The sequence below is a fragment of the Neophocaena asiaeorientalis genome, unplaced genomic scaffold, assembly GCF_003031525.2.
Source record: "Neophocaena asiaeorientalis asiaeorientalis breed wild unplaced genomic scaffold, Neophocaena_asiaeorientalis_V1.1 scaffold197, whole genome shotgun sequence".
In the NCBI taxonomy this organism is placed as follows: domain Eukaryota; kingdom Metazoa; phylum Chordata; class Mammalia; order Artiodactyla; family Phocoenidae; genus Neophocaena; species Neophocaena asiaeorientalis.
The window spans coordinates 6,493,294-6,505,994 of record NW_020174703.1 but is presented as its reverse complement, the minus strand read 5'-3'; the positions used below and the strand labels follow the sequence as shown (position 1 = coordinate 6,505,994).

The 12,701-nt window shown below is 37.1% G+C and overlaps 1 protein-coding gene across 5 annotated transcripts in view; it reads left to right on the top strand.

Annotated features, from left to right (window-relative positions):
* IMPG2 (interphotoreceptor matrix proteoglycan 2) overlaps positions 1-12,701 on the top strand; it is a 70,943-nt gene that overhangs the window by 35,964 nt on the left and 22,278 nt on the right. For all 5 annotated transcript variants that reach the window (XM_024759192.1, XM_024759191.1, XM_024759190.1 and 2 more), the window contains 3 exons: positions 1,650-1,670; positions 8,352-8,596; positions 10,087-10,172. In XM_024759192.1, the coding sequence (XP_024614960.1) occupies positions 1,650-1,670; positions 8,352-8,596; positions 10,087-10,172 (352 nt within the window). The remainder of the gene's footprint in view (positions 1-1,649; positions 1,671-8,351; positions 8,597-10,086; positions 10,173-12,701) is intronic.

The window sequence follows — 12,701 nt, the reverse complement described above, 5'->3', positions numbered from 1 at the left end:
GAACCCGTGTCCCCTGCATCGGCAGGCGGACTGTCAACCAGTGCGCCACCAGGGAAGCCCCAGACACCTCTTTTTAAGACATTTCTTCCCTACTTACGACCTGCAGCATAATACTTGTGAACATTTACTGAGTGAATACTTCTGGCCGCTTCACATTCCTGAGCTCACATAATCGTCAACTCTTTCAGCAAAAATATCATTATTAATACTTATTTTGCAGAGGAGCAAACAGGTTTAAAAGGATGAAGTATTAGCCCAAGGTCAGAGAGTTTTTAAGTTAGAGCATAAGAGGGATTTTGAAACAAAGTGGCTGACTTTATAGCTCTCGCTCTTAACCTCTGTGCTAGACTGAGTCCTCTGAAGGTTTGGAGCGTGTGGGTGGTAGCTGTGGCCCACCTGTTGGATGCAGGGGAGCATGAGCATAATTAACAGTGTATGCATCTTTGGCATAGTCTTGTCACAACTTCTGGGTTTTCCAGAAATAATAGCAAGCACTTATGAGCACAGTGTGCCAGTATTTATATTAATTCATTTAATCCCAACAGCCATGCTGTGAAATACTTACTGTTATCCTCCTTTTTTTCTGACAAGGAAACCAGAGCGCAGGGAATTTAAGTATTTTATCTAAGGACACTCGGCTAATTATTGGTGCAGGGGCGAGGGCAAGCATGGTAAATTGACCCTCCACCTACTCTCACACCACGACCTGTCTCCCAGTTCAGCCTTAGCCCTTTGCACAGGATACTTGCCTCCAGCTATGACTAAAGCTCACATGAGAGCCTGAGAAGGTGAGGCTTTTGAAGTCCTCTCTCATTTGGCAGCACTTGAAAGGCAACTTGGCCTTTGGGATCAACTTGTCTAGGTTTAAATCCTGCCTTTGGCACTGCTGGCTGGATGGTTTTGGATAAATTAACAAGCCTTAACTTCTCCTTTGTATAAAAAAGATAATTTATACAATTTATATTAATCCTGCTTTATTAAAAAATACTTTTAAATGCTTTGGGTACATTATTTAGTTGTTTTGTTTCTCAGTTTCTTTACCTGTAATATGGGGATGTTCATGGTCCTTAATAAGTTTTCATGAGGATTAAATGAATTAATTTTTGTAAAATGCATAGCACATGGGAAGTTCTACTACATTAAATAAATAAATATTAAATAAATAAATACTAAATAAATAAATATTAAAGGCTATGCAATATCCTATAAGTTAGTCAGTCCTGACCTTTCCCAACCCCTTAGAACCTTACTATATACCATCTGATTTTCTTTTATTCATTTTAATACCACATAACACATTGTATCCCCCCAAAAGTATTCCCAATTTTGTTAGTGCCAATAGCTGGAGTTCTCTGCTGATCTACTGAAAAAAAGTTTATTTATAAAGAGATAACCATATATTAATTGTTTAAAAGTATTTTTAACAAGTTTGAAGACAGTAAAGACTATTGACTTTAAAATAGAATATTTTCTCCACCTTTGCTATCTTCCTTCAATGTACAGGAATTTTTCATTATCTAGTATATACAAGCATTTTCATTTAAAGAAACATTTCAGAGGAAATACATTAAGAACTTGTAGTTTGATGAATTATATGACAATTATAACGCTCTTAAACTCTGCTTAACACTTTCCATTTTTGTTTTCAGATCCCCTAAGGAAAATGGCAGGTAGAGTAACTTTTGACTCTTTCTATACTGTCCACCTAATGAGGAGGTAGTTCAGAAAATATGGTAGCCCAAGGTCCAAGGGAGTGTGGCTTAATTTCTTTATTACTTCCAATATCACTGTTCATCTCCTTACAGATGAGTTGGCCAACATTTTTTTGTTAAGAGTCAGATAGTAAATATTTCAAACCTTTTCACACTATACAGCCTCTGTCGCATCTACTCATCTCTGTCAGTATCAGATGAAAGTAGATGTAAGCAATATATTGAAAATGAATGAGCGTGGCTGTGTTCCAATAAAACTTATTCATGGACCCTGAAATGTCAATTTCATGTGATCTTCACGTCACAAAATATTGTTATTTTGATTTTTTTCAACCATTTAAAATATAAAATCCATTAACTCATGGACAGTGGGCTGGATTTAGCTCACAGGCTGTAGTTTACAGACTTCTGTCATAGGCTGCTGACTGACAAGTACTTTTATTTTTTAATCTATTTTTATTTAGTTTTAAATCAAAAAAAAATTTTTGAGGTATAGTTGATTTACAATTTTTTTTTTTCTTTTTGGCGGTATGTGGGCCTCTCACTGTTGTGGCCTCTCCCGTTGCGGAGCACAGGCTCTGGATGCGCAGGCTCAGCGGCCATGGCTCACGGGCCTAGCCGCTCCGTGGCATGTGGGATCTTCCCAGACTGGGGCACGAACCCGTTTCCCCTGCATCAGCAGGTAGACTCTCAATCACTGCACCACCAGGGAAGCCCTGATTTACAATTTTATATAAGTTTCACGTGTACAACATAGTGATTCACAATTTTTAAAGGCTATACTCCATTTATAGTTATTGTAAAATATTGGCTATATTCCCTGTGCTGTACAATATAGCCTATGACAAATACTTTAAAATATTGAGTTATACTTAATTTAAAATTGGAATAAAAACTGGCATTAATGAAAACACTTTCAAGTATACTATTGTCATTGAATAATATAATCAAGTGTCATTTTAAGTGGTAAATGAAAGGGAGAAAGCTGATCTCTATCATAGTTCATTTGTGAAAACAGCTGCTCTCTGGAACTTCTTAGAAGCATAATATAAAAACATAGTCAATTCCCCTTGTGAAGGTTGCTTGTCATTTTATCTTTGAACTCAACTTTATTTAAAATTTACTTTCTCTTGAAAGATTGATAACCATAATATAGAAAACATGAAGCAAATTCATAAGCTAAGTACAGAGATGTTTAGAGATACGGTAATATTTCTTCATTGTAATATCTTTTTAAAATATTTTTATTTTTTTATTGAAGTATAGTTGATTTACAGTATTATATTAGTTTCAGGTGTGGAACATAGTGACTCAGTATTTTTATAGATTATATTCCATTTAAAGTTATTATGAAATATTAGCTATATTCCCTGTGCTGTACGATATATCCTTGTAGCTTATTTATTTTATACATAGTAGTTTGTATTTCTTAATCCTCTACCCCTATCTTGCCCCTCCTCCCTTTCCTCATCCCACTGGTAACTACTAGTTTGTTCTCTATATCTGTGAGTCAGTTTCTGTTTTGTTATATTCATTCGATTATTTTATTTTTCAGATTCCACATATAAATGTTAACATAGAGTAATCTTTCTCTGTCTGACTTATTTCACTAAATGTAATACACTCCAGGTCAATCCATGTCATTATGCCTTCATTTATATAAGATATAAATATAATATATTTGAAAAGGGCTTTCTGACTTCCTCATTTTCATTTATATTATTTTAGCAAATATTCACTAAGTGTCTGCTAATTGGGCAAACCTTGTGCCTGCAAAAATGAATAACTGTTGGTCTCCATCATCTAGGAACACAGTCTAATTAAAAGTGCTTTCAGAGATATGTCAAAGTACGGGTTCTTTTATTTTTTCATTTTATTTTCTTATATCCCTGTAAGATAGTGAAAATATTCATTCTCCTTTTGGAGGTGAGGCAATTTTGCCTTAGAGAGGCAAACTGATTTGCCGTAGCTTACGTGACTAGAGGGTATCAGATATTTTGCCCAAAGTAATCAGGATTTGGGTTTCTGTACTCTTAGTATATGCAGACTGCTCTGTGTTTATATTATAGGTATATGTGTTGATGGTCAATATTCAACCAAAAGATTGTTTAATTGCTGGGGAGATTAGAATGTTAAAACAACCCGAATTCTGATGTTAATCCTGTGATCAAAGAATGGTATTCAGTTGCGGAGTGCTAAGTTCTCCATCGGGACACAGACAACAATTCAATATGAAACCATTAGATTTTATGATAGAATTGTTAACCTAAGTACAGTTTCTAAAATTGTTTAGTATTGTCAGATATTAACCAGTTGGTGGAGTTTATTCATAACTTTCTGGTATACTTTTATTTTGAGCTGTGTGTGAATGAATGTGTGGCACAGAAATAGTCTATTTATATAATATGTAACACCCCTCTCTCTCTCCATAAGCATTTATATACACATGAAATTTTCTATTTGCTTTGTACCTCTTTCAAGATGCACACATTATTTTAAGTTATTAGGACCCATTTGAAGTGAATAAACAAAATATCTGCCTGGTATACACACTTCAAAAATTCAGCTCCAGGCCTTGTAAGTATGCACCTTCTTCCTAATAGAAGTATGAGAGAAGAAGGGATGTCTGAGTTTCTCTGAAATATCTTTAGTTTGATCAGTTGTCACGAGATGTGGTATCATTATTTTTTCTATTTAAAACCTGCACACATCAAACAGCCAATCAGGGCATTAGAGGTGAGGAATAAGGGTAAATTTCACCTCCACATGATTGATGTCTCTGGAAATAGCAGTCAGACAGAGAAACTTTCCTCTACATAGCAGTTGTTTCAGTTTAGTAGATGAAAGATGATGGTACTATGGTGATGGTTGGTTAACTTGGAGTTGCTGAGTGCAGAGAGCCAGCATAGCTTTCTTCAGTCAGATAATGTTTTGTCACCAGTGTGTATTCTGCGTCTTACGTACTTTCTTTTACTCTTGGCTTTTATTCTGTTCCTCATCCTGAGATGTCTCTGTATTCCATTTACCATGCCAGAACTAAGTCTGTTCTGGGTCATGCTGAAGTTCTCCGATCTGAGAATAAATGGTTTTCTGATACCTCAAGCATTACTTTGAGTTCTCTTTCCAGGACAAAAACTTGGTAATAAATTGCAGTATCTCTGTGAGGCATTTTATCTTCTTTAAAGAATTTATCCTTACTAGACAAGGTAGATGATATTAGAAGTGTTATTTTTAGAAGTCCAAGGGAAACATTGGGAGACAAATTATATTTTGCCGGTAAAGAGTAAGCCTAGTGATCTACCCCAGACTGCCTGGTTTGCTCAGATTTCTTGATCCAGGAACATTTCTCTTGGTCTTCTCCCTATGCTATTTAAAAGTCATGCAAAGCACATGGTAGGCTGTCAGTAAAGGCTTGACTCTCCTTGTCTGATTTTCTTTGTAGCCTTGTCTGATTTTCTTTGTAGCTCAAGTGCTAACTGGCACAGCCTTTTCTTCTTCTCCATTTTTTCCCTTATCACCACTTCCTTAGAGCCTTAGAGTCTTAGAGCCATATTAACATGTTAATAGGTTGGGCATAGATCCCAAGGAGAAGCTCACCTTTCTGGAGATGTAGGCATGGTCCATCCCACCCACAGAGCTTGGAAAGAGCATGCACATCCTCACAGAGTTGTGTTCTGGCTGTGAAGCAGTGTCCCTAAAATCATTACCCAGAAGACACGAATGTATGAGGATAATATGCATGCTCTTTAGGGTGAAAAATTACTCTTTCATATTTAGAGACTTAAAAACCCTTCAGGTTAAGTCAGGAGTATCACATACTGTCATTTAAGTGGCACAAATTCAATGGTCTTATCTGCCTGCATTCCTGAATAAAATTGACCGTTTGTTTTTTCATTATTTTCAAAAGTATTTAGTGAACTGCTATGAGCCAGGTATTGTGTCCTAAATGCTTGAGACACATGTGGTGTGGTAAGTTCTGACCAGTAAGTGTCCCTCATACTATTTTATTTCACATTGGGACCATCATTTGGTTATTTTAGCATGTTTTACTGAATTTATTTCTTTACAAAAGGAGATCAGGAATTACTCATGAATCAACATATTATGATATGAAAAATTAAGGGTTTGAGGGAATTTACAGATGACAAGCAGATGTCTCGCCACTTAGTAGGGCATCTGGGTGTCAAAATGCTCAATTACCACTTTAAAGCTCCCTAAACCACCCTGCTGGAAGTGGTAGCTTATCAGATCTGGGAGGAAAACCTTACTGACCTTAGAGTGGGACAGGAACATCGTATCATGCCTGGCTGCTTCTGTGGCAGGTGAGGGGTAACACCTTCATGGCTTCCCCTGTAGGCCCTGGACAAGACCAGAGCTGCCAGTGTTCCCAGGAAGGAGAGGTCTCTTGAGACCAATTTATGCTTACCAAACCACAAAATACAATGCTGATTGATCTATTTAAAGCAAGAAATATATCTGCCAACTGACTAGTTATTGCATTGGCTTAGCTCATGCGTTCTTTCCCCATAGGACAATCTGTAGGGAATTATAATCAAAAGTTCCTTTTGCAAGCTTGAGATCAGAGAAAGGAGGTTGGGTGATCCTAATGGCCAGTATCAAAGTCATGCTAGCCTGTTGTAGCTGTCTCCAATCTAGGGATCTGTGTTACAAGGAAGGCACAATACACTGATCAGAAACTTTTCACTAATGGTAGCATAAATTAGTTGACTAACCCTTTTTCTAGACTCTATGAGACACTTCTCATTATCCTGACACTTTTTTTTGAGATATATGAATACCTTAATTAGGCTGCAGTTTTCTCTTTATATTCAGGCAGGTATAGATTTCTGTTAATTTGATAGGCACTTAATGCCAGGTACCAAGCCAAACATTGGAGATAGAAACTCAAGGAGAGACTGCAAGGCAGTCACTGTAAACAGAATCTTTTTACAAAACAGCAAAGGCTGTAATCAAGGAATATATAAGTGAGCTCAGAGGAGGAAGTGCTTAATTTATTTGAGTGCTTTGCTTTGGGCATCATTTTGCTCCTATAGAATGTCTGAAGGTGGCAGATTATTTCCATTGCACATCTGCCTTCAGTGGTTTATCTTTGGGAGGGTGGTATTCTCCTTTCCTCTGGAAGGATCTTGGTGTGGCTTGCTGGGTACTGCCTCTGATGGCTGTGTCTCATAGACTGGCTGGAAGCCAGAATGATGAGTAGAGCAAAGCCATTCTCATAATGACTTTTTTCTGGTAATAGTTTAATTAAAGTTACTGAGAGTATAGCAAAGTAGTTCAGAATACAGGTACTGGAGTCAGACAGATCCGTGTTTGAATCTTGACTCTATCTATCCCTTATATATGGTGAAATTTTAGGCAAGTCTTTTAACTTCTTTAAAGCTCGGTTTCTTAATAATAATCTGAAGGTAATAAAACCTTCATAAGGTTATTATGAATATTAAGTGAGATTAAAGCCTGTGAAATACCTGTCACATTGTAAGCACTTACAAAAGTGTTAGTTTTTAGCTGTTAGATAAATCTGAGTGTCTAGAAGGAGTAATTCTATTGGCTTAAAAATTTTATATTCTGATGTTTCTTTAAAATGACTAAGAAAATATCAAATGACATATCATCTCCTACTAATTATTTTCACTTTATCCTTTATTCCAAGAAATCTCTTTTTTTGCTTGTGGAAAGATAGTGAAAAGGCCCCATTCCTAGACAAAGTTATTTCTTAGCACTTGTCAAACTTTTATTCAGCACATTAAGGAGGGAACCAGCAGAAAAATGAGAGCTAGTTTCTAGAGCATTTGAAAGAAGTATATATAGTTAATTGGAAAAGGATTGTTAAGTTAGATACAACATTGCTAAATGCCCTACAGGTTAGTAAAATCATAAACTTTGGATTTATCGTTCCTATCAGGCCAAAAAACCCATCACATTTTAGTAGGTTTTTTTTTTACAATTCACTATTAAACTTTATAGGACTGTAAATTGTCTGTGCTATAAAACAAAAGTATGTCTCCTGAGAGACTTAGATAACTGTCTTATTAGAAAATATTCTAGCATGATATTTTAAAAAACATCATCAATTTGCTTTATCTCCAAATATTTCATATTTTCCTTTCACAATAGGCAACTATGTTTTAGTTCATAGTAATTAAGCTTCTTCATTGCTTCACTCCCCATTGTGGAGTACATAATTCATCCAGCAACAGTAATAAAGAGATATGAGAGGATTTCCCATTGTTGAGTAGAGTTAGAGGGTTTTGTTTTGTTTTGTTCTTTTAAATCAGGTAGGAAAAAGGCTAACAGGGAAAGAAGGAAGCAGGCTGATAGGGAAAAGGAGCAGTTGGCTTTGAAGGGGTGAGAACATGGGGGAAGAATATGCTCAGGTATTGTGCAGGGTTGACTCTGCAGCCTCCTTAGACCCCTTTCCACGTTCTTAGATCTATAACCCTCTGTTCTCTGGGAAGAAGGGGATGGCTAAAGGTTGCCCAGAGTCTTCAGAGAATGGTGATGGAATCCATGCTTTTTGAGACTCTCCCTCTAGGTCTAATGTTTGTTCTTGGTGGGTTCAAAGCTCCTTTCTTTGTGTTTCCTTGGTGGGACCTAATCTGTTTCTCTTTTCATCCATAGTGGCATAGATGTTCACTATGCAGTTACCTTCAATGGTGATGCCATCAGCAATACCACCTGGGACCTAATTAGCCTTCACTCCAACAAGGTGGAGAACCATGGTCTTGTGGAATTGGATGATAAGCCTACTGCTGTTTATACAATTAGTAACTTCAGAGATTATATTGCTGAGACACTGCACCAGAATGTTTTGCTGGGGACCTCCTCTTTGAATCTGGATCCTGACTCCCTTCAGCTTATTGATGGTAAGTTGGATAACCATTAAGTCCTTGTACAGTTTTAGTTTCTTTTCCAATATATTCTGGGAAAACTAATTTCCAAAAATATATATGGTTCTGGCACTCTCTAGACTGCATGAGAGAGAAGCCATCCTGATATGAATGGCGCTTTAGCCATGCAGATAATTTGGGTAGATCAATCAGGGGTTTCTGGTGGAAGAATGGCATGAGGATTAAGATATGCCATAGGCAAAATGAGGTTGTTTAGGAAACTAAATCCATAAACAACATAGTGAGGTCTTCCTTTTATGTGGAGCCTGGGGTGGAGCTACTTCCTAGAAGGTGTCCTAAAAAAGAGGTCAGCAGTTCTCTCAGAATTTCCAAGCAAGTTTAACAAAAGCTTTAGGATATCCAGTACAAACTAATTCAGGTGCTTTGACCTTTCAGTAGATGTACATTTCAACTGCTCAGAATTTTATTCCTAAAATCCATTTCTGTTTGTTTTGCCAGCTTCAGAGTTCTGAATGGCTGCAGCTTTCTAGGTGACTCAATCATCTTAAAAGATATGTTCATCTTTGATCTCATGCTACTCGTTTTCCATAGAAGACAAGATAACTGAATACACAGTTGAGAAAGAATTTTGGAAAATACTTACATTTTCCAAAAATAGGGTCTTTGACTTCTGTTTGATCCCTTTATGTCAGTGAACAGGTGAATTAAGAGAGATTCTGCTTCTGTTTTTGTGTATGCACCAGATCACCTTGCTGACAATCCTTTCTTTTTAGCTTTTATTGATTCCTTCTCTCCTCCAGGCAAAATCATTTTCTTTTTTGTCTGTGTTCACATACATTATATAAATGTCCTTCATATTGTTTTATAATATGTATTTATCTGTGACATAGGGAACAGTTCCACAAAAGAAACTTGACTTTATTAATATTTATAGCCTCAATCTCATCAAAGTCCATGGTAACTAGCAAGGATTCAGTAAATCTTATTGAATTAAATTATACAATCTACTCTGTTAACTTTATGGCTTAGTATTGGTATAGTGATAAACTCTCTGGTGTCTTACCCCTTTTTTCAAAGGCACTTTCTGCCAAAAAGGAAATAGTTTTGCATAATTTTCTCCATTTTTAGCATCAACTAAATGAGTTGGAATTTCAGTTCAACTTTGTTATTAAAATGAAAAAAATCAGTTTTAAAGCAACTACTTCATAGGAATCTTGAAAAGAGTAAAAAATTGCTTGAGAAAGGAAAGAAAATAATATAGGAGTGTCCTATATGTAATGATGGGGAGAATATTTATTTTATGTTGGAGTCTTATAATTTAGACAGGTTGTGCTAATATAAGTACAATATTTGAATAAAGTATCAAGCATTTTCTAAGCGACTCCCCATCTGTTCTACCCAAATGTAAGCTATAAAAAGGAAAAACTTGGTTTTTAGTTGTCCCTGAACCTCAAGTACAATTGTGTCTCAACTAAAAATGTTCTTTAATGTTACTCTTTCTTTAGTGAGAGGAGTTTTACTTCCCCAAAGTGAAGACCAAGTTTGGAACACCCAAAGTTCAAGTCTTCAGGAAACCTTACCATCTATTCTGGTAAGTATGTTTCTGTGTTTTACTCCTAGAACCAGGCCCTCAAGCTTTTCTTCTTTGTACACTTACCTGCTTACTTTGGTATCATGACTTTCCCAAGCTGTTCCTATTACACATATTCTCTTATATCATCCTTGGGACATTATTCATAGTTGTCAGCTCATGGGACCCAAGTATTGGTTCAGATAATTTAAGCCTTCCACAGTGGTTAAATGAAGTCCACACATTTGGCATTGCCAAAGTCCACACATGGTAGAAAGCTTATTTATGGTTCATACTTGCTTGGTGATAATTAAGCTATAAGTGCCCACTGAGTTCTATAAAAGTTACCCAGAAATAGTTTTTATAGCCAAGATTATAAATTTGGTGTACATAGATACAGAGTATACATTTTTGTTCCAAGGATTGTATTGAAGAAAAAGTTTAGACTCCAAAGCATATTGAACAGTGTGTGTATGGAAAGGAGAGAAGGCAGAGTAGAAATATTGGCTAGTTGACAGGGATGGTATACCAGGCCTGCATTTTTTTTTTCATATTTAAGTCCATTTATTTCTAATGTTATTTATCCTTACATGTGTGTTTTTTAAATTGCACTTTGAAGTTGTAGAATTTCTTTTTTTTTTTTAATTGGCATATAGTTGCTTTACAATGTTGTGTTAGTTTCTGCTGTACAGCAAAGTGAATCAGCCACATGTATACGTATATCCTCTCTTCCTTGGATTTCCTTCCCATTTAGGTCACCACAGAGCAGTGAGTAGAGTTTCCTGTGCTTTACAGTCTGTTCTCATTAGTTATCTATTTTATACATAGTAGTGTATATATGTCAACCCCAATCCATCCCACCCCCACCTTCCAATCAGGCCTCCTTTTAACCTGGGCAGAAAGCATTCCCATTTGCACAGAAACGGCATGGAATGAACTTTCCTTTTTGTTCTTACCACTTAACTCCCCTGGATACTCTTCTGCCCCCTTCAAATCTCCACTTGCCATGTCATCTACAGGGAGGCATCCAGTAGAAAAGAAATGGCTTCCTCAAGTGCAGGTAAAACAACAACCAGAACACCTGTAGAGACTAAGCTGTTCACAACACGACTACACGATCTTTTATTATCACATAGTCACAGAATGGAGACTCCCTTCTTCTTCATTCCCTGTTCCTTCTACCCTCTTGAGACTTCTTTTCTGTCTTATATGGCAAAGAAGAAATTAATGTTAATTAATTTCAGATACTTGTTTCCTGGCTTTAATCCAGCAATTGAAATTTAGAAAGTCTGCCCCAAATTGGCTTAACCAATATATACAGCCATTACTTCTGCTCAGGTATAGAGCAACTCAGTTTTGAAATGTGGAGTCACTGGAAATACTCTTTTTCACCAAGTTCCATGTTGGAGAAAAAAGGTTAGAGGGGGATTGACATCAGAGATTACATTCATTTGGTGTTTGTTTATTCATTCACTTATTAATTTGAGTATATTTATTTTGTGCTTTTCATGTGCCAAGTGCTGGGGAAACTAAGATGAATAAGGTGTGGCCTTGCCTACAAGAAGTTTCCAGTCTGGTGGTTGTAGACAGACTTCTACACAAATAAAGTAGTGCTGTCATAGGATTTCATCCAAGGTGCGGTGGCAGGGAGTGGATGATCCACTGCAAACATGGCACATTCCGCTCCTTCTGATCCCATTCTACTCAGGGCTTCTGTAACCACAGATCTGTGATGATATCTTAGAACGATGTAAAGACAGAAATTTCTGCGTAAGTCAGGGGTTGCAAACTGGAGACCAGCTGACTGGATCCAGCTATAGGCATGTGCTTTGGGGCCAATTTTTTTTTTTAATTTTTATAAATTTATTAATTTTGGCTGCGTTGGGTCTTCATTGCTGCGCAAAGCCTTTCTCTAGTTGCGGTGAGCGGGGGCTACTCTTTGTGGCAGTGCGTGGGCTTCTCATTGAGGTGGCTTCTCTTGTTGCGGAGCACGGGCTCTAGGCACGTGGGCTTCAGTAGTTGTGGCTCATGGGCTCAGTAGTTGTAGCTCATGGGCTTCAGTAGTTGCGGCGCATGGGCTCTAAAGCACAGGCTCAGTAGTTGTGGCGCACGGGCTTAGTTGCTCCGCGGCATGTGGGATCTTCCCGGACCAGGGCCCGAACCCGTGTCCCCTGCATTGGCAGGCAGATTCTTAACCACTGTGCCACCAGGGAAGCCCCCAAATTTTTTAAAAAGCCAATATTTAAAAGTAAGGAGATTTTTGCATAAAAATGCAGATTTCCAACTTCTTTTGAAAACCGGAAGATCTGATATCATTAGGTTTACATTTCCCGTTGCAGAAAGTGGCTAGAGCTTGGCTGAAAGAAGCTACCCCTTTAATTATTGGCAAACACTGACTACCTGGACTCATTTGTTCATTTATGTTGCCTCTTCTGTGGTTCTATTTGCATTTAAGCCAACTCCTTAGTTTTTCAATTTGAGGAGACATTGCAATGTTAATGGGTGATTAAAAAACATGAAAGAAAAGAATGATTAATTAGAATTATCTGA